The 26535-nt window shown below is 30.2% G+C and overlaps 4 protein-coding genes across 4 annotated transcripts; all 4 read right to left on the bottom strand.

Moving 5' to 3' along the window:
• Positions 1-228: 228 nt before the first annotated feature.
• Positions 229-3226, bottom strand: LOC108693339. Its single transcript, XM_018202232.1, has 5 exons — positions 2813-3226; positions 1748-2051; positions 1217-1477; positions 778-930; positions 229-580 (listed from the first exon to the last, which is right to left on the bottom strand). The coding sequence occupies exons 1-5, from the start codon at positions 3091-3093 to the stop codon at positions 422-424; spliced, it is 1158 nt and encodes a 385-aa protein (XP_018057721.1). The 5' UTR covers positions 3094-3226; the 3' UTR covers positions 229-421.
• Positions 3227-5065: 1839 nt separating this feature from the next.
• Positions 5066-8773, bottom strand: LOC108693351 (GDP-mannose 4,6 dehydratase). Its single transcript, XM_018202245.1, has 9 exons — positions 8712-8773; positions 8025-8103; positions 7421-7663; positions 6416-6608; positions 6069-6301; positions 5744-5959; positions 5542-5610; positions 5301-5448; positions 5066-5205 (listed from the first exon to the last, which is right to left on the bottom strand). The coding sequence occupies exons 2-8, from the start codon at positions 8076-8078 to the stop codon at positions 5386-5388; spliced, it is 1071 nt and encodes a 356-aa protein (XP_018057734.1). The 5' UTR covers positions 8079-8103; positions 8712-8773; the 3' UTR covers positions 5066-5205; positions 5301-5385.
• Positions 8774-10418: 1645 nt separating this feature from the next.
• Positions 10419-11872, bottom strand: LOC108693372 (forkhead box protein C2-A-like). The gene is made up of 2 exons (XM_018202265.1): positions 11255-11872; positions 10419-11027 (listed from the first exon to the last, which is right to left on the bottom strand). Exons 1-2 carry the CDS (start codon positions 11870-11872, stop codon positions 10833-10835), a joined length of 813 nt encoding a protein of 270 aa, XP_018057754.1. The 3' UTR covers positions 10419-10832.
• Positions 11873-12877: 1005 nt separating this feature from the next.
• LOC108693314 (retinoid-inducible serine carboxypeptidase-like) lies at positions 12878-22086 on the bottom strand. The gene is made up of 9 exons (XM_018202194.1): positions 21992-22086; positions 19061-19290; positions 17861-18091; positions 17316-17426; positions 16792-17011; positions 16452-16613; positions 16038-16115; positions 13731-13885; positions 12878-13332 (listed from the first exon to the last, which is right to left on the bottom strand). The coding sequence occupies exons 1-9, from the start codon at positions 22050-22052 to the stop codon at positions 13234-13236; spliced, it is 1347 nt and encodes a 448-aa protein (XP_018057683.1). The 5' UTR covers positions 22053-22086; the 3' UTR covers positions 12878-13233.
• Positions 22087-26535: the final 4449 nt, after the last annotated feature.

Raw genomic sequence — 26535 nt, 5'->3', positions numbered from 1 at the left:
TATATATATATGTATGAAGCACTAAAAGAGAATTATAATCGTGTGTGTGTGTGTGTGTGTGTATACACACACACACACACACACACACACACATATGTATGACATTCCATATTTTTTATTTTCTGTAAACATGTTGAAAAGATAAAAATAAATATTGGATAGAAGTTAAGAATTTAATCTCGAAATTGATAATGGCTTGGATCCGGTCTGAATAAAGAAGTAATGAAATTTTTGTATATTTCCTCATATATATTTTTCTCCAGAGATATATAATAAACAATTAGTGCAGCCCAAGAATTATTGCGTCATGTTATAAATAATACTTTGCAGGGAGATAAGTCGTCATGGCATGAGAAGTTATTCTATCACATGTACGAACGACTGATTTGTCAATAATGAGTCATCATCATTATCATTACCATCAACAACGTTTATTGCGTGCAACATTAAGCCGCAAGCTGCGCATAGCCATAGCACGACTGAAATGTCGTTGTACTGGGCGCTGAAGCTGTCCACTGACTAGAGTTGAAACATCATCACATTCTACACTGGTCAATACAACGAAGAGTACACCTAGCACCTATGATAACAAGTCATCATATCATTAACAATTTTTGCTGAAGTTATTCATAGAAGAAAAAAAGTTCTGTTTTTTCGTAAAATTGTTTAGATAAAACCTTATTTAAAAAACAGATGCAAAAAATATTAAACTTTATTTAATTGTTGATACCCATAAAGAATAGATAATTTGTATATTTGTTTCATTAGTTTACGTACCAAACCGACAATGATCAGCAATGTATACACATGCATACTTGCGAGCGGCAGTGACTCGACCTCTTTTAATGCATCGGCAGCATCAGAGAGATCTGGTTTTAATTCCAATGCATGACGTAAGTGTACAGCTGCTTCTTGAAAATGTCCATATGCCTGTAAAATGAAAATATATCTAACATTACATTTTATATTGTCATATTTTATATATATATATATATATATATATATATATTTCAATGAATAATCATCACTTATTCATACATTTCCTTTCATTCATTTATTTTACTCATATAAATATTTATTGAAACCATCAGAGAAAAGAGTTGTAATCTTTATTATAATAAAATATTTTGTGGATATGTTTATTAAGAATATTCAGCTATTGGAATTTCAGTGAATATATTTTACATCACTAAATCGCAAATTATTATCCCTATACCTTGAATATTTGACCAAGTGTAAGATATTGCTCCCACGCATTGCGATCTGGTGGTTGCAATTCTAAAGATCGTCTAGCTAAATACGTTGCATCATCCAAATAATGTTGTACCAGCAATACTCTAGCCAAATTCAAGAGCACTTCTGCATTATGTGGTGATACAGCAAGTGCTCTGCGAAAGCATTCAATTGATCTTTGTGCATCACCTTTTATGCGCCAGAAATTTCCTATCTGATTATACAGTTGGACAGATTTTGGTTTCTAGAATGAAAGAAAAATTTATTTAAAGAAAAATTAAAAGTTATATAAAACCTTCATTATATATGATATATGTCAAAAAGTGTATAAAAAAATAGTTTATCTAAAAAATATAAGTGTTATGATTACAATAAGAGTTTGTTTTTTTTGCTTCACTGAAAAATGAAAACGCTGGAATCTTTGGCAATTTCATAATATAGTATTTAATTATAGTGTATGCTTCTTACACTGATATCTAGTGCTACTATACACTAAATGCTTTGAAATATATACCTCTCGCTTTGCTTTCTTCAAGCGTCTCTCGAGCAAATCAATGTCGACATCGATAGTTTTGCCTCCATTCTTCTTGAACATGAGTGCTACATTAGGTTCTGGTACCAATGGATGCTTGTTTCTGTTGGCCACGCCAATTAGATTATCGTAGTAAGTAAAATTCACTGGCTTGCCACAGTCCAATATTATGTTGTCGCATTGCTGACCAGAGGCGCACGTCATCTGCTCATTCGACACTTGCGAGGACAGCGGGAAGGACTCGCTGATATTTTGCGTATCCTTCAACACGTATGACGAAAGTCGTCTGCCAAGGGGACCAAAGTTAGGGCTGTTAACACTGAATGAACAGCAAGCCACACACAAAACGCTAACTACAGAAAGAAAAAGAAAATTATGTCATATAAATGGTATCACTGTGTATATGATAGAAACAGAAAAAAAAAATAAAACGCATGCAGGTAGACTGTAATATGATACAAACTTAGTTGCAGAAAGACTATGCAATTCTGGCTTTTTTATTTAAATAATTAAGTCATACTTACTACTTTTTGTTTTGTTAGCTTATGAAAGTGTCTATCTAGCAAACGAGAATGGATTGAAATGAATTGGAATGGATTCAGATTTTCAGAAATATTGATTCACGAATGTTAAAATGAAATGCTTTTCAATCCTAAATGCATTTTTATTCATTTAGGAATTGCATGGAGCATATCTCTATACCTTTCAATCTAAAAATAATATTAGCTTTTCCTGTGAATACTGATCAAAATTTTGAATAGGAAATGCAGTTTTTCAATCCAATTACTCCAATTGAATCTAATTGAATCCAATTGAATTCAATTAAATTCAAAAAAAGTATCCGCTATTTAAATACACATTCAGATAGAAAAAAATTTCAATCCATTCTCGTTTGCTGAGTAACATATTACAAATTTATAATAAATGTGATAGCATAATGCAATGGAAAGGAAGAAAAACGAAAGAAAAAAACCGAGAGCACAAGCTATAATTTTATAACCTAGTAGTGCGAACCTGGGCAAAGTAATTGTACGTCTGGTTCCTTACCTCTCCTGGCTGGCGAAACCTTTGCATTCCTGACAGTATAGCTGCACTTTCTCGTGCTTCTCGGACGTCGCGGTCCTACTCCAGGTCTGACCGTTGCCGATGACCACGCTGCCCGAGAGGATGTCGAAGATCGGATCGTCTTCCACTGCGCTCACGAAGTCGGTCGTCTTCACAACCTTGTCAGCGGCATTCAATCGCCAGGATGTCCGCGAATTCGTCAGTCTTATTTGCAAGATTAGCAGGCAAAGCGCATACCTCCCTTCAGTCCACGTCAGTCGCATTCTTCTTGACTTCTGAGCCTTCCTCCGCGCGCGTTCGAATTGTTTACAATCTCGCGAACGGGAATGAGAGAGAAAGAGAAGAGATACCGAGATACAGTAGGGTGGAAGGGAAAGGAAATGGTGAAGAAAAAAAGGAAAGATTGAGAGGAGATCGAATTGATCGAATAAGCTGAACTTTTGTTATTCAAAATTGCAATTGCAAGATGAGAGAATAGATTTCAGGATAATATACTAAGGCCGGATTGAAATAACGTTACTTTAATTATAAACGAAGCTTAAAATTTTCTTCCTTCTATCTTTTTATCGAAAAGAAAGAGAAGATTTTTAAGCTCAATTTAAAATAATGTTGGTGCAATCGAGCCTAATTGTGACAGTTCATTAAAATTAGCTTAAATCACTCATACGATGATGATATAACGTATAATGCATACATAAATTTATATAAATACAATGTACTTCTGACTGTACTTTCTGATTGAAGTCAAATATACATATCGAATATATATCGAATAAAAGTGGGAAATGAGAGCGGGAGATTTTAAAATAGAATAATTCGATCGCGCAAGGATTTCAGAATAGAAAAGTCAGAGTCCAATAAACATCAGCATGAAATTAGTTAGATAATTACTAGCTGCATATAAAATGATTTATAAACAATTATTAAATATTTACAATATTTATTTTTACTTATTAAATAAATAATTGAATAAATAAGATATTATGTATACATGATTTTTTATATGCATATTTTTATTAGCGTAAAAGATTATGTTTTTTTATTTTATTCAGATATAAAACCATAGCTTCTACTGTATTCTCCTTTTCTTCTTTAATAAATTAGTAATATTCAACACATTCAAGAATACTTTACATCTTGGGATTATTAGACTTTTCAACAATCCTCCTACGAGATTATTAATTTATAACGATGAATCTCTTTCTCGTTACAAATTAACTCGAATTCTTGTATGTATAATAATCAAGTCTTGGATTTTTCAAAGGATTTGAGAACAGTATCAATCTGAATAAACTTTTTGTGTAATTTTTTGTTGAATATTTTACATATATATTTCTGATTCTCAGATTAGAAATTTTAGTTAAAAAAAAGTTCAGTGGTTTTAATACTTCATTATCGTTCTATTAAATATTTAGAATCAATAATATATTATAATATAAACCTTTATAATATACGTTCGAATTGTTTACAATCTCGCGAACGGGAGTGAGAAAGAGAAGAAACACCGAGATACAGTAGGGTGGAAGGGAAAGGAAATGGCGAAGAAAAAAAAGGAAAGATTGAGAGGAGATCGAATTGATCGAATAAGCTGAACTTTTGTTATTCAAAATTGCAATTGCAAGATGAGAGAATAGATTTCAGGATAATATACTAAGGCCGGATTGAAATAACGTTACTTGAATTATAAACGAAACTTAAAACTTTCTTCCTTCTATCTTTCTATAGCCTTAATATACCCGGTCTGTTATACCACGGTAAAATATGTTGCTTACAGTCCGACTCTTTTTTTCATTAACTTAAAGATTAATTCAATTCAGAATAGTAAAAAATATATAACAATTGCAGAATATGTCACTTTCTTAGAAAATCGTCACTTAAATGTAACGAATGTTTTGTTTGAAAAAAGCAAAAAGAATGGATTGAAATTTTTTCTATCCGAATGCGTATTTTAAATAACCGATACTGTTTTTTAAATTTAATTGGATTCAATTGGATGCAATTGAATTGAAAAACTGCATTTTAAAATTTTGAATTGAACAGTATTAATGTGTTGTGCACAGAAAAAGCTAATATTATTTTTAAATTGAAAGGCATAGAAATATGCTCCATGCAATTTCTATAAATGAATAAAAATGCATTCAGGATTGAAAAGCATTTATTTTAACATTCGTGAATCAATATTTCTGAAAATCTGAATCCATTTCAATTCATTTCAATCCATTTTCATTTGCTGGATTAAGATGAGAGCGAAAGAAAACGAGTTGTTTTAGAATAAAATTATAAAAATTTAGCAACGCAAATAAAAATATTAATATAGATTGGTCACTTAAACTTGCATCCTGCAATTCACAAAACGGGGCATCACTCTCGATTATCTGTATAACATTATTATGTTACTAAATTACACATAAAAATCTCATTTACTCTCTAAAGAATTTCAAAAACATTTTAAAAATATTTATATATTTACAGTGTAGATAAGATTTTAAATACTGTCGCTTCATAAACAAAATGATAAATGCGTCTGATTGTATCACAATTCCAATGCAATAATGTTAAGCGTTTGGATTTTTTGACATTAATTCTAAGTCAGAATCCATCATATCCTTTACAAGTTCCTGCAATATGAATATAATGTATGATATTTGGAAACATATAGAATATTATATTTTTGAGAATTACTTGCATTTTTTAGATGTACAAAAAATTACCTTAAATGTAACTGTTGGTTTCCATCCGAATTTGTTTCTTGCTTTTGATGCATCACCCAGAAGTACATCCTGTCGAATAGGAAAAAAACAATTATAAATATAAATTAAAATTATAATATATAATATATAATATTATAATATATATAATATATAATATATTATAAAATTTATCTTTCATTTCTCTACATTTCAGATATCTTACCACTTCAGTTGGACGGAAGAATTTCGGATTTATGCGAACTAATACTTGACCGGTTTGTGCATCTTGTCCCGTTTCATTCACACCTTCGCCTTGCCATTTAATTGTACGACCTACATATTGGAATGCCACCTCTACAAATTCTCTCACGCTATGTGTTTCTCCTGTCGCTATGACATAATCATCCGGTTGTGCTTGTTGGAGCATCAACCACATTGCCTGCATATTGTACATGGCAGTTTATGTCAAGAAACTTGAACTAATATTTAATTAATCTATAAAAGTTATGAATAACGTAATAATGTAATAATCATGAAATATTACTTACTTCTACATAATCTTTCGCATGGCCCCAATCTCGTTTTGCATCTAAATTTCCTAATTCAAGTACATCCTGTAGACCTAAATGTATTTTTGCTATAGATCTCGTCACCTTTCTTGTAACAAAATTCTCTCCTCTTCGCGGACTTTCGTGATTGAATAATATACCGTTGCATGCAAACATATTATATGCTTCTCTGTAATTTACGACTATCCAGAAGCTATATAATTTTGCACAAGCTAAAAGAAAAAATATGATATATGAGAAAAAAAATATATAAAATTATTTAATATAGATAAAAGCTTAATATAAAGATAATTTAATGTAAAAGTATATCTTTTTCTCTCAATTACCATATGGAGAGCGTGGATAAAATGGTGTCTTTTCAGTTTGTGGAACTTCCAGTACTTTGCCGTAAAGTTCGGATGTTGATGCATGATAAAATTTCACAGATTTTTCTAAGCCGCATGTACGTATCGCGTCCAATATTCTTACTGTTCCTACTGCGTCTACTTCTGCAGTATATTCGCTTACTTCAAAGCTTACCTATTGCAATATAAAATAATACATTTTTAATTTATTTAATATAAATACGTATTGATATTGATTAATACAGGGTGTTTCAGAATGATTGCCAAATATTTTGTGCGCAGGTAAAGCGGACTAAACTCAGTTGAAAAGTCTTTTATCATTTTGCAATTTTCGCAATAGTTAACAAGACATTAATTATTAAAAATCGCCGAATATTGATTTTCAATAATTTTTTACTCAAATATTTTACAGAAAAACAGCAACAGACAAAAATTGTTTATTTTCTTTTTATAGACTTCTGAGAATTTTTTAAGAATTTTTTAGTACCGCATTTTTTCATTTGGAAAAATAGTTGCCAATAAGAAAAGTACTGTACTAAAAAGTTGATAAAAAATTCTGAAAAAATTCTTAAAACTCTATGAGAAAAAATAAATAATTTTTGTCTCTTGCCGTTTTTTGAAGTTGATAATACTTGGATAAAAAATTATTAAAAACCAGTATTCAGCGATTTTTAACATCTTATTAACTACTGCAAAATAGGAGAGGACTTTGGACTCAGTTTAGTTCGCTCTACCAGCACACGAAATATTTGGGGATCATTCTGGGACACCCTGTATAAGTATGAATCATATACATATACATGCTGATATTAATATAATAATGCTGATGAATGTTTATCAATAATGTTGATAATATTTATCTTTTTATTAAACTATATCAGTTTAAACTATATTATCATATTGTTTTTGATATAAATATTTATCTTTTTTCTCTTATGCCTTCCTTGCTTTCTATTTTCGTTGTTTATATACAAATAAAATACACACCATAACATGACTTTGTGCTGCGAGATTATAAATTTCTGTCGGTTGTATCGCGCTAATAACTTTGATTAAACTACTGGAATCTGTCATGTCACCATAATGCAGCTTCATTTTGCCTTGTCGATGACATTTTGGATCCTCATAAAGATGCTGAATACGTGCAGTGTTAAATGAACTGGCCCGCCTGATAATGCCATGCACATCATATCCTTTTTCCAATAAGAATTCTGCCAGGTAGGAGCCATCCTACAATAGCAGAAGATTGAAGACAGTATAAATCTATGTTGTCATGAAGTTTCATAGCGAGCACAAGGCAATTAAAATGTTTACGTATAATAACATTTTTGCCAATGTAGATTTACTTTAATTTCAATTTGATTTACTTTTTATCCTCATTTAGTTTTAAGGATTAGAAAAAAAGAATTAATTAAATTAAAGTAGTTAATCTACATTAATAAAAATGATCATTAGAGATTAAATTGATATTTTCTTCATTAAAATTTAATACTGCAGTTTCAATTTGAAAATTATACATTTCATTGAGTCAATATATTTTATGACAACATTAAGATTAATTAAAATTAAATTTAAAAAATAAAATAATTACCTGCCCGGAGATACCTGTTATTAGAGCGACACGTCTATCATCGCCAGTTGCCATGTTGAATATAACACAAGTACACGTACTTCAACAAACAAGTAAACTTTATTGAGAACAATTGAGAATGTTTTAAATTTAGTGACACAAATCGACACACATATGGCATATTTTATTTTTCTCGGCATTCAATTAATAACAAATATATTAAACGATATTTGTGTCGACTGGTCACCAAATGGAAAGCATCTATGTTATCATCTATGCCACAACCAGATAACCATTAATGCTGATAACATTTATCAGTAATGCTGATAATATTTATCATTAAACTATATCAATTGAAAAATTAGTGTTTTTGATATAAATATTTGTCTTTTTTCTCTTATGACTTCCGTGTTTTCTATTTTCGTTGTTTATTTACAATTATCTCTTCCAGTTCCTCTTTATTTTTAAATATAAATATCTCTCATCACATTGAATTCGCATTCTACACTATTTATGAGTCAAGAGAGGAAAATTAAGAATTAATTATTAATAAATTATTAATACATTATTTCTTCAGTACTAAATTTTTCTGAAATCTTCTTCTGTCATTCCTCCAAACATATATCTTAATCCTGTCGGAATTGATATAACGATATAAATATTTAGAATTCTTTCAGATTTTTCATATAGTTCTGTATGGTATACTACCAAAGAGAAGCCCAAGTCCAGAGTCTGGAACACTCTGGAGTGACTGAAGTCCTCCCCGGTCCTGATTGTCCGGAAATGAGAATAAATGTAGGTAGACGTGGAATCCGTCTACTGGCGCCTCTATGTGCACAAAATACGTAGAATTATATAGCCATAGATATTTTCGACGCGTAACACATCTACAGGAGATAACACATCCACAAACGGTAATTCTAATCAATACAGATATATCTTTAAGTTTTCAAGTTTTCGAATATATAATATTTATCTTTATAAATTTTAACATAAAATATTTCTTATTTTATTGTTGTATCTTATTTCATCTATTTATTGAATCTTATTTCGTTGTATTGAATTATCCGGAAAGTTCGTGCCGATTTTGAAGGAAAATTGAAACGCAGAAGATTTAAATTTTAGTATACATTTATTAAATTTAAATCTTTTGCGGCACGAACTTTCCGGATAACCCAATAAATATAAAATATTTCATTTAAAAATGAGAAACAATCTAATTCTAATATAATTTAAATTATTATAAATTTTAAATATATATGTGAAAACATTAACGCGTTTCTTTTTCCAAAATATTCTGATTAATTTTTAGATTGATAACAATTAATTACAATCAAAGTGTCAGCGATAAATTATTTTAATCAAAATACATTGTTAAAAGGTGAGGAGAAAGTCGCGTTCAATTGTAGATACCAAATACTTGATAAATTAGAGTGTATCTAAAAATCTGCTTTTAGGATTTTGTTTATAAAGAAATGATGTAAAGTATAATTAAACAATGAAACATATTTAATATATTTTTAATATATTTTTTTATTATAATTTAATTTTATCTCACGAATTATACATATAAAAAAAATGATGCTGATCTTTTGGTCAATTATGAGAATTTTTTGAAAACTTTAACTAATTGATTCTTCTTGTTTTCTCTTTAGTTATCCGAAATGCAAAATCTTCAAAAGTGTCAAAAGGTTCGCAAGTTATCACCGTGTTTAATTACTAAATAATCAACACTTCGTGAATCTTGTCATTCACTTTGTCAGGACAAAGAGCGCACTAATAATTCACAAACCTTTAAATTTATACTTCTAAAGAAAATATACTTGTGAAAATTTCAAAAGTATTAGCAAAATCTCTTCATTGAGCTTTTCACTTTCTCAACAAATATAGACATAACTGCTACATAACATATACATAAATTTTAGAGTCCGATCGAAGTTTCGATTTCGGTCAGTTTCGATCAAAGATCAGGGTTTCGATTTGATTTCGGTTTTGACTGAAATTAAGAGAAAATTTCGGTGAATAAACTGTACAAGTTGCAATGCGCCGGTAAGCGTTCAAAAAACAACTATTCGATTTTAATTATTAACTCGTTGATTAAGCATAAGACGATTGAATATAAACTTTGATGTGATCTTAATAATTCTCAACTTTTAAAGAAATCAAATCACACACAGTTATTATAATTGTGATTTGATTTTTTTGCAATATTATTATATTATTATAGTTATTATTATAGTTAGATATTTTAATAAAATATGTTTTTTAAAGAGTAAATAAATTTGTCATATGATTTCTTTCTGAAAATCATACTATTTCTGTAAAATTAATCAAAAAGTCCATTTCAATTCTGGCCGAAGAAATGTGATTTTATTAGCTTCTTTCTCTTTTTTGTTTTTTTTTTTTTTAGTAAGACTTATCTAAGTTTCGATTTCAGTTTTGTTTTCGACAATTGAATGACAATTGAATATTCATTTTCGATTTTAACCGGAGATTAAAATGTAGTTTCGGTCAGACTTTAATAAATTTATATCTATGTTATGTAGTAGTAGTTTATATTAATAGTTCGCTGGATTAGCGCGAGTGGAAGAAATTATATAAAACACGTATATTAGTCCCCAACTTCCAGTATAATGTCGTGTATTCTTTATGCTAAAATAAAAAAAACATTTCACAATAAATAGAACTAGTTATAATTCGTGAATGCACATATAATATAAGAAAATTTGATTTCCAGTTTCAAAACGAATCTTCTTATTTAACATTGTTGCTCGATGCCAAGATGTTCCATTGATGTTATATTATATAATATTTCGATAATACATAAAACTATAATTGCGACTCTCGTGTGGATTTCCGTAGGATGTTGTCGATACTGAACATCGTCGTTTTGGTGATACGTCCCGGAGAATCTATACGTTCGATTTCGGTATCCTTCGTCATGACATTTTGTTCATTTGTTTCAGTGATTTCTTGTTGTTCTTCTTGAAGTTTCGTCGAATTGGATAAGAATTTGGTTGATATCTGCAATCATATCAAAACCGCGCTTCAGTAGTGTTATCAGAAATGTTCCATAAAGTTGCATCCTAGCCCGAATATCTATGTATATAAACATGATTCATTCCAGAAGACTAGCTTCAGATGTTGAAAGACTATATGACACGAAGGAAGACCATCGTGTCTCAAAGAGTCAAGAAGTAATATTACGCAGGATCCTCTTTTGCACAAGACTAAAGCTTAATTCTCTGTACCGATAATCCTTCCGATCTTCTATCATGAGCGAGTACCCTCTGTCGTCTTGTTCTCCTGCGCCTGTAATTGCCGTGCTCGAACATTTCGCTGGCGGACGGGTCCAAGGTCCAGTAACTTCCCTTTCCGACTGTATGACCTTCGCCATCGTCCGTACTCGTCCGGTCTCGCGGTACCTTCACGAAGCAATCATTCAGGCTAAGGTTGTGTCGTATGCTGTTCTGCCAACCTTGCCGGTTCTCCCTGTAGTAGGGGAACCTGTCCATGATGAACTTGTAGATGCCGGCAAGCGTCAGCCTTCGCTTCGGCGACGAGTTGATCGCCATCGCGATCAGAGCGATATAGGAGTACGGTGGCTTTTCATGATGCGGCGCGATCTTATAGCCGATCAGCGGTCTCGCCAAGATTGGCCAGGACGCTTGATTGAAGGCTGGCCAGGCGATGTCGGCACGCAGCACCTCCGGGACCAGGCTAGTGAATCCGTACGCACGTTTTATGGGGAACATTTTGTTAATCGGAAAGATGTACCAGTATTCTTGACACCGAGCACGCAGATCGCACGCTTGATCCTTCGCATCTGCGAAGAGACCATGAACCTGAGGACAACTGCTTTGTTGCATCGAGAATACTTCCTCGAAGGTCTTCCTCGAAGAACGAAAACCGCGTCGTTTGCAAGTCGTCAAAATGTTAAGAGACTTTTAATATTATTCTGTGCTTCGATCTGTGTTATCCTTTCTTTGTCGGCAATGGAAACGGTCAGGATGTTCTGGCGTGATGCACTCAATGAGCCGTGAAATTGAAATTACATCACGTTCTCACCGTTTTTTCCTTTCTCGCGATGAAAACTGAAAAGCACCGTTGAATTTCACTGTATATTCTTGCGGGAGGAATAAGGTCGCAGATGTAATGTTGCACTGGTGTAATCGAGGGAGAGGACGCGGAGCACCCTGTTGATCAGGGCGCGAACTCACCGAAGACTCCGTTGCATCCAGTTGCCCTAACGAAGGAGATTTGTTTAATTTAACACTGGGGGAATCTAGAGGTTGGTTCAACCCCGCCCATCGGTGGTTTTCCAGGGAACTCCCGTTTACGCTTTCGTGGGGAGGAGATTACCTATCCGGGACCGCACTATGTGTTTTATTGCTGTTTACACACATGCTGTTTCAACACCCACGCTGGCAGTAACTGCGCCAATATATAAACAGTGTTGCGATAATTATATCGAGACCAAACGATTTCTCGGAACGGTCTTTTCCTCTTAGTTGATCCTTTCTTACAATCGATGCAAAGGCTCGCACAGAGTGTTAAGAAAAAAAGAAAAGAGAGCAGAAGTCAAACCGAAAGTTGTTTTCAACTTTCTCACAAGAACGATTTTTCGATCCATGTCAATCAAACATCATTTAATAACGTTTATACTCCTCTTTGCCTTGGAGCTTTTTTTAATTTAACAAGTTATATACAGTGATAAATTAATTGAATATGTAAATCAAGTAAGAATGACTATATTAAAATGTAAAACTCATATAATATATAGATTCTATAAATATATACTTAATTTAACTTTTGATTATGATAATGTGATCGGAATTTCTAAATGAATGAATAAACATATAATTATTAACTTCTTCTCTTTCTTAAAAATTTTATTAATTTATCAATTTATCAATTATTTCTTCATGTCTACGTTTCACAAGACACGACTGTATGTCACAGAATTCATTTTCTTATTTCGTTTTATTTTAATTGATCATATTATCTAGTTATATTCTAATGAATGTTTTACGATATTGAGAAGAATCCATATTAGAATTGAAACGTCTATTAATGTATTGTGTTGAATAAATTTATTACACGCATTCTATGTTCAGCTCTCATAGCCATTATCACTCTTTAAAAATTTTTAAATTAAAAAATTTTATTGAAAGGCCTGAATAGAATTCTATCAATTACATTTAAGTATAAAATGAAAACATCAGATCAATTATTCATTTCTCTTTTCTTCATAGCGATGAGCTGTATATGCATTGCTCGTCAAATCCTGTAGTATTTTCTCCTGGGCTATCGGATTGTCCTTCGGTACCTGTTTTTAAACAGATGTCATTCAGACGTATTACATTTAAGTAAAATGTATATATATGAATATTGCCAAATTATTAATCGATAAATATAATTTAAAATAATTTTGAAAAATATTAATAATATTCGTTAAAATATTTGGATTATGAATATTTTAATTGTATTACTTTAACTATAATAATGTTCATAACTAAAAACATCTGTAACCTTCTTTACATAAGTTACGGAAGCAATAAAATCGACAGTGTAACATCATCTTACATTCAAATTGGCGGATGTAAAATGAACATTGCGTATGGATCTAGGATTTTTCTTGTAGTAAATTAATCTCGGGGCTATCGCTTGCGGCTTATAAATATGAAAGCTAAGGGGGAACAGAGAAAGTGCCTTGTATATGCGTACCATATGTCCGGCTCTGTTGACCCAATACATCCTGAAGTTGTCTTGAACCTTCAAATAGCCCTCAACGATGGATTTAAAGACGAACGAATTCCTATTTGAATTTTTCCAGGTGTCGGCGTTTTTCCATTTCAGTTTTTCGACCCAGTGAAGAGTACCTAAAATATATACCGGGTGATTAAAAGCGTTATAAATTTTTATTTCGAAAACCAAATATTTTAGAAAATTAAACATTTAAAAATTTTGTAATTTCGAGGGAAACATGAGATGATATCATTAATTTGAACTTGGATAGCGTTGTCAAGGTCAGAGCAAGGTCATATAGAATGAGATTTCCCATTTTTCTTATATATTCTTGTAGCTTACCTCAAAGCTTTTCAAAACACTATAATAAAATATTTTAATTACTTATTAAATACTTTTTGAGTTATACTGTTTAAAAGTTTTAATACCGCCGATATTAGCATTATCCAAGATGTCCGATCGATGACTAAAAAACTTCTTGAATGTTGTTCAGAATCAGACTTGGATAAAATTTGTCAAGACCAAGATCAAGGTGAAAAACGTTTTTTTAATTTTCATTTTTAATAACGTAAAAACAAGAATTAAGAAACAAGAATTAAAGAAACAATGATCTTGATCTTAACAAATGTTATAACTCTGAACAACATTCAAAAGGTTTTAGCCGTCGATCGGATACCTTAGATAATGCTATAAATGCCGGCGGTATAATACTTTTTAAATTGTAACTCGAAAAATATTTAATAAAATTTTATTACAATGTTTTGAAAAGTTTCTAAGGTAAGCTACGAGAATATGCAATAAAAACTAAAGAAAAATTCTCATTCAAAAAATTCTATGTGACCTTGACAATCTCCAAACTCAAATCAATGATATCATCTCATGTCCTTTTTGAAATTACAAAACTTTTCGTATGAAATATTTTTCTCTAAAATGTTTTCGAGATAAAAATTGTGTGTGTGTGTGTGTGTGTGTGTGTGTGTGTGTGTGTGTGTGTAAGATTTTATTTTAAACATCTAGTATACCGGGTGTTTCAGATCATGCACCCCATTTAAAAGCGAGGAAAGTGATTATTTTGAAAAATGTTTTAGACAAACGTTGAGGATCAAATAATATATTACATGGGCATATGCGATTAAGGAGACTTTAATCAAGTACCTTGAAAAGAGATGTAAATCCGATCGTGCGACTTCCACGCGGTAAATCTTGAGTAATGCTAATGCCGACAGTACTGAAACTTCGAAATTTCATAACTCAAGAAAATCTCAATTAAAAAGAGTTTTGTAATTAGTGTTTCGAAAACACCATGAACTACAAAAATATATAATAAAAGATATAGATTTTTATTTAAAAAATTCAAATCGATCTCGACATTATCTTCACGTCGCCACCCAAAGTCAATCGCATATGTAATTGTATATAATGCGTTACTTAATCCTCAACAACTTTTGTCTGAAATATTTTTCAAAATAATCTCTTCCTTCGTTTTTAAATGGAATGTACGGATGCTCTGAAACAATATATGATGTATGATAAAACTTATATAATGTTAAAATAGTATAAAAATGGTGTAATAGGTCGTAGTAACATGTAATATGAATTGGATGGTGATAGTTAAAGATAATACTAATTATTTAATCAAAAAACTGACGATTTTATAAAAAAAATACGTATAAAATAAAAGATATTAAAAACACATACACAAGAATTTATGTTGTCATATCAATTACAAAATGAAAATTAATGATGTCTTTTGAATCAGTTTAAAGCTTAAATAGTTTTTAACGTAAATGTTATTAAAACGCAAAAAAAAAATATTTAAAGCTATTGAATGATTTTACTTCTAAAATATTAATATCAAAATATTATCGCAGGAATAATAATAAATGATAGAACAAATTTCTTTTAATTAATATTATTAATAATATACTGTGCTATTAAAATGTTTATTAAAAGTTTAAAGAATAGGAAAGTTTAATAAAAAATGCGTCAGAAAATAAAATATAGTAAGAAAAATGTTTTGTGAATTAAAATTTTCTGTAACAACAAAAATTTTTGGTTAAACAAATGTACTAAACAAAATTATAATTTTATATAAACTAAATTGTTAATTAGTATTGTTTAATTAGTATACAAAAATATTTTTATTATTTACAAAGTAGAAAAATTATTTTGTAAAAGCAACTAAACTTTTGTTATATAAACAAGATATTTTGTTGCTATTAAAAATCCCTTAACTAAATTTTGCTGAAGGCACTAAATCTTTTTCCTAGTATAATAACAACTTACCTAGTGTATCAACAATCAAATCCATTTGTCCATTGTAGACAAATACGTTCAAGTCGGTTTCATTCAATAATGCTTCCACTAAAATAATTATATTTACATTTATATTAGTAATTAGAATATATTATAAATTCTAATTATGTGGAGTAATTCTTTACATCATAAATTAATTTGATTTAAAGCGAATGTATTAGAATGTAGCAGTCAATTAATTTATATATTTATGCAATATATTGTAATATAAATATTGTTTTATTTTACACATTTATTAAAACTGCTTCAACAATTTCTTTTATGCTTACAAATTGTCTAACTTTTACATTTGTTACTTGGAAATAACTATCTCCATCAATCAACATCAATTTCTTTCTTTCGCTTTCGCTACAATGACATTCTGTCAATATACTTGACAGGTACCTATGTGAGTAACAGGTTTCATAAAATCTTCTGCTAAGTATTCAAAAACGTCAGAGGATTGACTGCCGTGAACGAATTTGATACCGAGCGCTTTCTTTACTGGACCGTTCATCAAATTTTCGAGTGAGAAAGCCTCACCTGCATTGAGATTTAGATACATGACTGCAATTACAAAGAAAAAAATGCACAGTGACACATAATAATAATGATATTCCGATAAAAGGAATCTTATAACTTATCTTATATAAATGTTGAGTGTTTTTTATATTAATATTAAAAATGGAATTAAAATTTCGTTATTTAATATAATTTTATAAAATAATATAATGATATTATGTACCAGATTTGTTTTTAAAAAATTTTTGATAATTGAAAAACCGCAACGGAGGCTGCTTTGTAAGAATATTATAAAAATCAATATTGTCAGTCTTCTCTAAAATGACCATTTCTGTATTAGACCATTCTTGAGTTGCACTTCTCCAATTGCCAAGCTCGACATTGTTCTTTACTTTTTGTGCTGCAGCATCAACTTTTTTGAAACCTTCTGTGTCCACCATACCCTGCGAATTATACGATAGTTTTCGAAAAGTTTTATATAAATTTGCTTTAAATAAATAAAACAGGAAACTTTTTGTATGGTTAATTAGCATCGATAAAAAAGAACGACGAGGAAAGAAGTTGATCTTGGATCTTGAAAACTGATTATTGTCTGTTGTGTATTACATTTCCTCGATGATATTATTTATGGCAATAGCTTTTTTATTTAATTGTTTTTTATTTAATTATCAAATAGATCTATTTCGTTAATAAATAAATGAGCTCATACGGATATTACAATTAATGACGATAAATAATCCTACTTACTGTGTTGAGCAAAAATGGTGCCCATGTCATTACGGAATCGATAGGAGAGATCCAAGAGTCTCCGAGTGCGATTCCTTTTAGATTACTCTTGATGGTGCCCGCTTTCTGAGCCTGCAGAACACTCATATTATACTCATATATATTTGTGAATTTCACAGTCTTTTACAAGAAACATAAGTTTATTTCATCATATTTCATCATAGTAAATTGTTACGATGTCATTATCGTTACTATCATTTGTGTAGACATCATCTATAATTTTCTAAATTATTAGATGACCATGTACATATAAATATTATGACTTTGCATGTGCAGAATGTTTTTCTTATTATCATTAATTTAAACTTTTTATATAATTTTTGACGATCTGATAATGCATCGTAGAAAAAAAACTGCAGTTCGTTTTAAAGAAGAATTGATTTTATAATTAATAAGAATTTCTTTTTGTCACATTTTTTTAAATTTTAATATCGCTGTTTCTTTTAATAGAACCAAATTCTTTCTTTTTATTATTTTTTTTTAATTAGCATGTTTATATTTCTTACTCGATACCAGAGTAACGCAAATTCCGCGCCCATTTTTCCGCCATACGATTCAGTTGTGATATACGTCGGAACAGCTTTGAATTCCGGTAATTCCTTATAAAATCCTCGCATACATTCCACGAGGTCCTTTGCGATCTGCGTGTTTGTCCTTGTGTATGCCGATTTGCTTTTAACGTAACTGTATCCGGTACCAACAGGATTGTCGATGAAGAGAACATTATAATTCTTGACCTATAAATAAATTATACATCGACAATGTTATCCACTAAAAATTATTTTGTAATCAAAGAGTTGCAACTAGATGACAAGTATTGAAATCAATTTAATATTTAATGATTAAATTAGAAGTACATAAATATATATAAAAACAACCATACGTTTCAACCTCTATCGGGTCATCCTCAGTGTACAATTTTGTAAAACTAAACAAATTTGCGATTTAATCATCGACAATATAGTCGAATTATATAATATTAATTAATGGTTATTTTAATCTAGATACTGAAAATGCTTTTAATTTTGAAATTGCAATGGGTGAATTTGAATTGCATTATCTGTAACAATCGAAGCAGAAGGAAAAACAACATTAAGAATATGGATATAAAACATTCGAGGAGGAATACTAAAAATTTCGAATAGAAATTAAATGTGATAGAACTGTTATATCTATGTCAATGATTAAATCGCAAGTTTGTTTAGTTTTATAAAATTGTACACTGAGGATGACCTAATAGGAGTTGAAATATATAGTTACGTTTTTATATGTCTTTATATACTTCTAATTTAATCATTGAATATTAGATTGATTTCCAACATTCTAGTTGCGACTCGTAGCCCCCCTTTGATTACAAAATAATTTCTATCATTTGAATCTCTCTCTCTCTCTATATATATATATATATATACGTTATCCATTAAATTATAAATTTATAAATTTATTTGTTCCAGTAATAATTCCAATTATTTAATCTATAAATTTATTTAAGTAAATTTATAAACCAATTTTTATATCTTCATACCATACTTACACATTTTTGCTTGTATGTAAAATTGCTTTCTCTTTTGTTACAAATCGCCAATAAACCAACATTTTAATAAATTTTTCTCAACAATTAAATATTTTATTATTAATTACGCACACTACTTAATATTGTAGTATTTGATTTTGAAAATCTATTCTACTTTCACATAATTTAATACCCAAGTATAATTCCTCGGATTTAAGTTCACATCGAGGGGACCTAATTCTTCGAAATTTCCATAACTCGTTGAGGATCCGCCTGGTCCACCTTGCAACCAGATGAGTAACGGTTTGTTGTAACACGAATTAACCTTTGCCGTGGTATAATAAAGCCACCAGAACATATTAGCGTTGGGGCGCACTTGAACATAATTCCATTCTTGTTCTCCATGACCGAACCCTTTTTTTCCTTTTGTCAGAAAATTTTTAATTATTAATAAAGGTAAATAAATAATTATGTCAACATTTTTTATTTTTTTTCTTTCATAATTTTTCATTTAAAAAAAGATTCAAAATTAAGGGATAATAGTACAATATGTATTAGTCATCTTTCAAGAAAACGTACATAAACTGTAGAGGATAATTTTCTCATGATTTAAATACATGGTATAATATTTGCGATATATTAGATTGGAAATCATATTAATTTTTCGCACCGATCTTCACAATGAAGCATCTCAGCTGTTAATCGATTCAATTGTCAATGATTCGAAAGTCGCGAAGACGAGTAGCTGAAACGGCACATATTTGTCAAGCGAAGGCCTAGGTAAATTTGCAAAGTTTTAAAAGAAATCGTAAAATAAACGTTCCCGCATCACTATGGTAAAAGTTAGAAATGCAACGGTTGAGTACTTTGACGTTTACTTGCATCAAAATTCGGCAAACTTTTACTCGCAACGAATAAAAATATGCAGCGAATGCTTAAAATTTAAGCCTAATCCATGCCACTACGTTCTAGAGAGTTTAAGGAAGAAGAAAATATATTTGATAAACGTATTCCAAAAATACCTTATTCGGATAAAAGGAAGTTAAGGAAACATAGTATTATCTATATTATATGTTTCAATAAAAAATTAAAGTTTGAAGTTATACTCACTTTTAATTACTCTTATCAATGTAAACCTAATTTATCACACAATATTAATCAAGCGATCAATTAATTCTTTATCTTTCAGATCAATGATATTAATCAAGTGATTAATTTTTTATCTTTCAAGATCACTGAATATTACATTGTTATATTTTTATTAGAGATAGAGATAGAGATTTAAAGAAAATGTGTATACAAACAACAATATATTTTAAAATATATTGTAACTTTTCAATAAATTTTAATATGACATAAAAAACTTCAGTAGTTAAACGTAAATAAATAAATTTTTTTTAATTTGCTGTTACCTTATGTATTATATCTCTATTATAATTGGCTGATTGTCTTATTGCCTACGTGTTACTGCCTCATGTTCTTTTGAGTGTTATAGCTTTTAGACATGTTCATAAGATAAGATATCTTTGTTATTTTTATTCAAGAAATAATTGTTTGTTAGACGACTATCTAAATTTTTATAAATCTAAAAAATAGACAATTATAATTCGTATTGAACCGAGAATAAATCAATTAAGAGAATAGATTAAGAAATAAATAAATATAAATATATATATGAATTTGTTTTAAAATATTTAAGCACTAAAATTCACTTTGACAAAAAATAAATTTTTTTTCTCTTAATGATTTGAAAAGTAGGTATATACACAATTAATGTGTTTCATAAACTCACATATTTCCAAGAAATCTATTTTCAAAAATAGGATTTTAACTGTTACAAAATCTATTATTGACAGCTTGCCATTAATTATATGTTTATACTTTGCTACATTATCGTGTAATGTGAATGTAAATTTTCACTGTGTGAAAATTTATTAGACCGAAAATTAACTCATCCCAGGATAAGAACACGAATATTATAATATTGATAAGAATCCGAATTGAAGGATCGAAACGTTTATTTTATTCATTTTGTTATATTCAAGAAAATAAAGAGTTTTCTGTGCATCCGAACAATGTAGGCTCTGACGGGCTTTTTTATTCTTCACTGATATCATCCCACGTCACAGCACACTTTATCCTAGAGATGTCCAAGGAATTCCATGAGATATCACAAGTATATGTACATGTGTGTGTGTATGTGTGTATGTGTGTGTGTGTGTGTGTGTGTGTGTGTGTGTGTGTGTGTGTGCGCGCGCGCGCGCGCGCGCGTGTGTGTGTGTGATTAAAATATGTGTTATCTAAAATAAAAGGGAAATGTTTTAGAATATACGGAAGCGAGAAATATATATATATATTATTATCCCATTATTATATAATGAAATTAAAGATTAATTGGAAATAATAAATGTCAGATCTTGTAATTTATATATTCTTAGGCTACATTCGGAAATATTATCCGAGTACCTCTTTTGTTCTTGTTATTCATCTATGTTAAACAAGGATAAGATGATACATGGGAACACCGGGTAATGTTTCGAATACAGTATAACATTTAGTATAATAAAAATCTTTGTAAATTTCATATGAGATATATCTTAATTGGTATGCAGTACGTCGTATCGTTTGTGTCCAAAATAACTATGACATATTCCTTACCTCTCTAATTCCTTATTTCTCTTTTAATTCAGACACTCTCCAATTGACCTTTGCTATATTCTGGACATCCTTAGGACATTTGGAGAATTGTATTATGTGATGGAAGGATTTGAATATGGTAAGATATTTTAAGATATTAATAGGATATCTTACAATACTGGAATGAATTAGTTCGTAGGTATTGTAATTATAAAATTAATTTGTCGCTGAAGATGGCTTAAAAATGAGCCGAAATATGTAAGGTTATTTAATAAAGACTTTTATATTGTATCCACATTATTTGTTTTACGCAACAATTACCGCGCCTGACTTCTATTGCCCTATTTTACCTATTTTCTTTAGGATATCTTATGATGTTTTATATGATATTTTCTTTGGATATCCCGGATGGGATATCCATGAGATCGCTTTGTCAATATGGGACAATTTGGGATATTCTTAGGATGAAGTGTCTTAAGAATCTTACCAATGCTGCCAGAAACAAAGCACAACACGGCGAAAGTATAAACAAGTGGAACTCGCATCATCTTGTTTCATGCAGTGAAACTTTTCAAAAACTAAAACTGCTACAGTAATGTATACAATTTTATAGTCTTTTGTTTATCGCAAATCATACAATTTATATCAGTCACATTCCATTGATAAAATAAAATAAGAGCTTCGTTCTCAATGTTTCCTTCTTTCTGATTTTATTATCAATTATCTTCAGTTAATCTTTGGACAAGCGCATATAAGTCGTACGTCTATATCTTTCATTGTAAGCTTTACTATATTTATCGATTTGTAACACATAATAGACTGCGATCAGTTTCTCTATTTACAATATTCAACACTACACTTTATAGAGAATTGTGATAAAAGCGTAAATTTTTATAAACATTACAAAGAATAATTTATTATTATTTGGTGATTTTATGTTATAATTAAATTATATATTTCTGTATAAAAATCACAGTTAGTTTTTAAGTAGAAAGTGTTATACTTTGGGGATACATTGATTGTATTCCAGAATTAACTGCCAGGACTGAAAATCTATAGTGCATGTAACGTAAATTATAGCATTTTCAGTGTTGGCAGTAAATTTGAAACACAGCCATTGTTGGTTGAAGAAAATGTCACAAATTTAAACATTATTAAAATGATCTTCTTCTTTTATTTTTTTATTTATATCAAAATAAATATAGAAATTTTCGTAAAAAATTCGTTTTTGTTTTTTCTATTGTTTTGATTCTCTTCTTCAGCTTTTGAGTTGTTTTCTGTGGCTGAACCAGTTAAATCAGTAAAGTTATTTAGATGGAAATATCATGTGAATGTACATTTTTGGAACTTAAAGTGAAATAGATATATATTTGATATTTGTCGAAAGCGAGAAAGAGAGTTCTAGTGCAATCTAGTGCAAGAACAGAAAAGAGACCAAGTCATGTTTCAAAATGCTCATGAAAGTCTTTAATACATTAAATGTGTTCTGTTATTCTCAGTATTAGATGCTATATGTATTTGATTGCCTTACTTTTGAGTAAAACGCATTCGCTTAAAAGGTACTCCACTTAAGTGATATCTATAGATATTGAATTGAGAGATTCACACATATTATACAAGCATTAAAGTTGATCCTATCTCTAATAGCGACGTAACTCACTGGTTTAGAACCGATAGAAGGATTTAACATTCTGCTTATGGTACATAAGCATCGATCACGGAAAATAGTTACGAAGGAGAAAGTAGCGTCGTCATCGTTCAAGCATTTGGCCGTATGCGACTATAAAAAGAAAAAAGAAGAAAAAAATAAAGAAAAGAAAAAAGAGAAAGATCGAAGAAAAAATACAAGATGTGCAACGAAACGAGAAAACACAAAGCAAGTGAAAAAGAGGAGACACATTCTCTCCTTTCGTATTTACTAATTTGATTATCCGGTTGCTGTTCACAAAGTCGTCGATCTAAATTGATTTTCCTTGCTCGGGCTTTAACGACACTCGGAAAATTATGCGTCGAGAGAACGCCTAGACAAGAATTTTTTTCCTGATAATTTCCGGGCAATAAAGTGGTTGTATCGCGTCCACGAAAAAAGCAATAGTATAAACTCGTTAGGTTTTATATCATTACAAAAGAAAAAAAAGCAAGAGAGAGAAAATCCAGGTTGAGATAATATATTTTTTACAATAAATTATTTAATTTTTAAAGATTCTTATTATAGCATAAAATTATAAAATATTAATATTCTCATAAGATGCTTATTAAAATTATTAAATTGTTTGTCAATTTAATATGTAATATTACGATTCTAGTTCTGTTCATTACATTTCAAGACTTAATTTTGGCTCGCGGTTTACAGAATTAAGTAAGTAATATAAGTACGTACAGTGAGTACAAAAAGTATTTACAAAGAAAATATTTTTTAAAAAAACTTTATTTTTAAAAAGTAAATATTATTCAGTGAGAAATGAATCATTGAATCGATGAAATTTGATGATTTTAACATCAATTCGACATTTAATTAACGATCATTTCTTGTTGAATAATTAACAATTTGTTAAAGAATAAAATAGACTGTATGTTTCTTAAAATTATATACCAAAATGATATGTATTAACTATACAAAATACACCTGAAAAATAAGCGAAAATTAAAAATTGTATTGTTTGAATGCTTAAAAATTCTAAAATAAACAGACGAGAAATTTAGCATCTAAAATCAGGAATACATGCGAAGCTCGTTTATTTATATTAGAACAGAATGTACTCATGTATAAAATTGCTAATTAATATTTATTTTCAACAAATTTCCTTGTACGAATACTTTTTGTTTTCACTGTATACAAATTCACGAAATAATTTAAGCATTACTTAAGGAATAAATCAAGAGAAAACATAAATAACTTTATTTTGAACCAAGTCAAGAGAAAATATTAGGTGTAGTAAAAAGAAATCCATTATTTTTCCATTCAATTTCATGCAAAAATAATGGATTTCTTTTTACTACACCTAATATAAATAATTTTATTTTGATGTTATGAAAGTCAAAGTAATAATTTCTAGCTATAAAATGAACTGTTTATTGATAATAAGAATAAAAAAAAATTTTAACCGTTTTATTATTATAATTTTGTCAAATTTGCGTTTAATTTCTTTACACTGGATGATCTAATAATAAGGTCGAAACGTATGTTCTAAGAATTTGAAATACATAAAAATTTGGCTTGTAGCCTCTTCTTGTTATTTATTGTTCAAAATAAAGTCATTTTAATTTTTTGTTGACTTTTGTGTATTCCTTGAGTAAGTCCAGTTAATAATTGATCTTTGATTTTTTATATTTGAGATTGTCTTAAGTACAGTTTTAAGATGTAAGCCAATTATAGGCGATATTCATCATCAGTTCTTGTATTTAGACTATTTTAAAAAACAAATCTTAAAATGAACCAATAAAAGAATCGTATGAACATCTTAAGACATTACTTAAGACGATCTGAAGATAACTGATCATAAGAATGGGTTATGAATGCGGCTTGAGAAAATAGGATCATTTCTCTTAATTAAAAAAAAAAAAGATAGAGAATGGGAAAAGGATAAGTGAAATGATCGAATTCGCACGGAAGCCTAATTAAGTCTTTTATTGCGAGAAATTCTTTTCCATTCTCAGAGGGACTTTTGCGAAAGAGGTTCAATCTATTCGCGCGTTTTCACGAACACACACGCGTCTGTCAAATGTACTACTTAATTGATATTCGCCCCACATGCTTCGCCAAACGCACGCGCTCCTGTCTGTATAGTATTCCTGACAGGTTGTTCGGTCTATTACTACTCCGGAAATTATCAGCGAGGCATGAAAAGGCTGCGTAGTCTCTCTCGATTCTGTCGAAATCGGGAACGTGCGGATATAACATGGACTACGCATTGTGCCTTGCGTAGTCCATCTATTTATTCAGAACAACCGTTTGCACGGTTTAAATCGTAGTTACGTGGTAACTTACAGTAAAACGCGAATGAAATCTGTACGTCGCGCGCGTACGTAATTTTTTTATTCGATCAGAGAGAAAGAAGGAAATCTATTCAACCGAGTCAGAAAAGAACCTCATGGGTTTCTCGGCGCAATGAAACTGGCTCGTTAATGGCCTAATTAAATATCAAGCGCTATCTAAGTAATTAGGCAGATTCATCTAGTGGATGTTCCGTATGGCCGAATCCAGGTAATAAAGAGATAATGGAAATAATGGCCGGCGCGGCAGGATGTATAGATATGAGAGAAAGAGAGGGATGATAATGAGAAGCTCGATCAATGGCTCGATCAACAATCGTTCATTCCTCCGGAAGAAGTTTGGTCCTCAATGTCGGCAGATCGTTACGGGAAACGCTCATAGCTTCCATTATGCAAAGTAATAATAGATAACGTTAATTAATGCACTATGTTGTTCCGCTTGTCCCATCAGACGGCTCTGTTTGCAGCTGGTGGCCTCGCGCGTCTCATCTCGCGATGTACCAGAAGGCTTTTCGCGAAGATACGTATCCGGCCCAATCTGTATCTGACTTGTGAGAATAAACAAACTATTAAAATTCGCCAGAAATACATATGCTCGTACAGTGTGGCAGTCTATTGGATGTGTCTGTTTTACGATTTGAGAACGATGAGATGAAGTCCTCGCGGCGCGAAAGTCGCAAAGCTATCTTACGTATAAATATATATTATGTTAAATATATGTTACTATATATACAGGGTGTCACAAAAGTGTAAATAAATATTTTTAAGACAGATTCTTTGTAACACTTTAAGACAAAAAGTTTCAAACAAAAACGCTATGATAGTTTCACACACACAAAATGGAAAGAATTTGAAAATTACGAATGACAGGGCTAGAATTTTATTCAGAGATAGTAAAATGATGAGTGAAGGGATTAAATTTTGTTATTATCAAAAAAATTATATAAAGTATCAGAGGAAATTAGCCTTGGCATTTTTGTATTAGACTTTTTGTCTTATTATAAAATGTTACAAAGAGATCTTTAGAATACTTATCGT

Source organism: Atta colombica, unplaced genomic scaffold (genome assembly GCF_001594045.1).
Source record: "Atta colombica isolate Treedump-2 unplaced genomic scaffold, Acol1.0 scaffold9, whole genome shotgun sequence".
In the NCBI taxonomy this organism is placed as follows: Eukaryota; Metazoa; Arthropoda; class Insecta; order Hymenoptera; family Formicidae; genus Atta; species Atta colombica.
This window is presented reverse-complemented; position numbering and strand designations above follow the sequence as displayed.

Coding starts and splice junctions, on each gene's coding strand:
- LOC108693339 (XM_018202232.1), bottom strand. CDS start 3,093: ATGCGACTGACGTGGACTGAAGGGAGGTATGCGCTTTGCCTGCTAATC. Junction 2,052..2,812: donor GGTTTCGCCAGCCAGGAGAG/GTAAGGAACCAG, acceptor TCCCCTTGGCAG/ACGACTTTCGTCATACGTGT. Junction 1,478..1,747: donor TGAAGAAAGCAAAGCGAGAG/GTATATATTTCA, acceptor CTTTCATTCTAG/AAACCAAAATCTGTCCAACT.
- LOC108693351 (XM_018202245.1), bottom strand. CDS start 8,078: ATGGCAACTGGCGATGATAGACGTGTCGCTCTAATAACAGGTATCTCC. Junction 5,611..5,743: donor TCTTCCGTCCAACTGAAGTG/GTAAGATATCTG, acceptor CCTATTCGACAG/GATGTACTTCTGGGTGATGC. Junction 5,449..5,541: donor AACCAACAGTTACATTTAAG/GTAATTTTTTGT, acceptor TTCATATTGCAG/GAACTTGTAAAGGATATGAT.
- LOC108693372 (XM_018202265.1), bottom strand. CDS start 11,872: ATGCAACAAAGCAGTTGTCCTCAGGTTCATGGTCTCTTCGCAGATGCG. Junction 11,028..11,254: donor GAAGATCGGAAGGATTATCG/GTACAGAGAATT, acceptor ATATGATTGCAG/ATATCAACCAAATTCTTATC.
- LOC108693314 (XM_018202194.1), bottom strand. CDS start 22,052: ATGATGCGAGTTCCACTTGTTTATACTTTCGCCGTGTTGTGCTTTGTT. Junction 19,291..21,991: donor CTTTGTTTCTGGCAGCATTG/GTAAGATTCTTA, acceptor TTCTGACAAAAG/GAAAAAAAGGGTTCGGTCAT. Junction 16,116..16,451: donor GAAACCTGTTACTCACATAG/GTACCTGTCAAG, acceptor TAATTATTTTAG/TGGAAGCATTATTGAATGAA.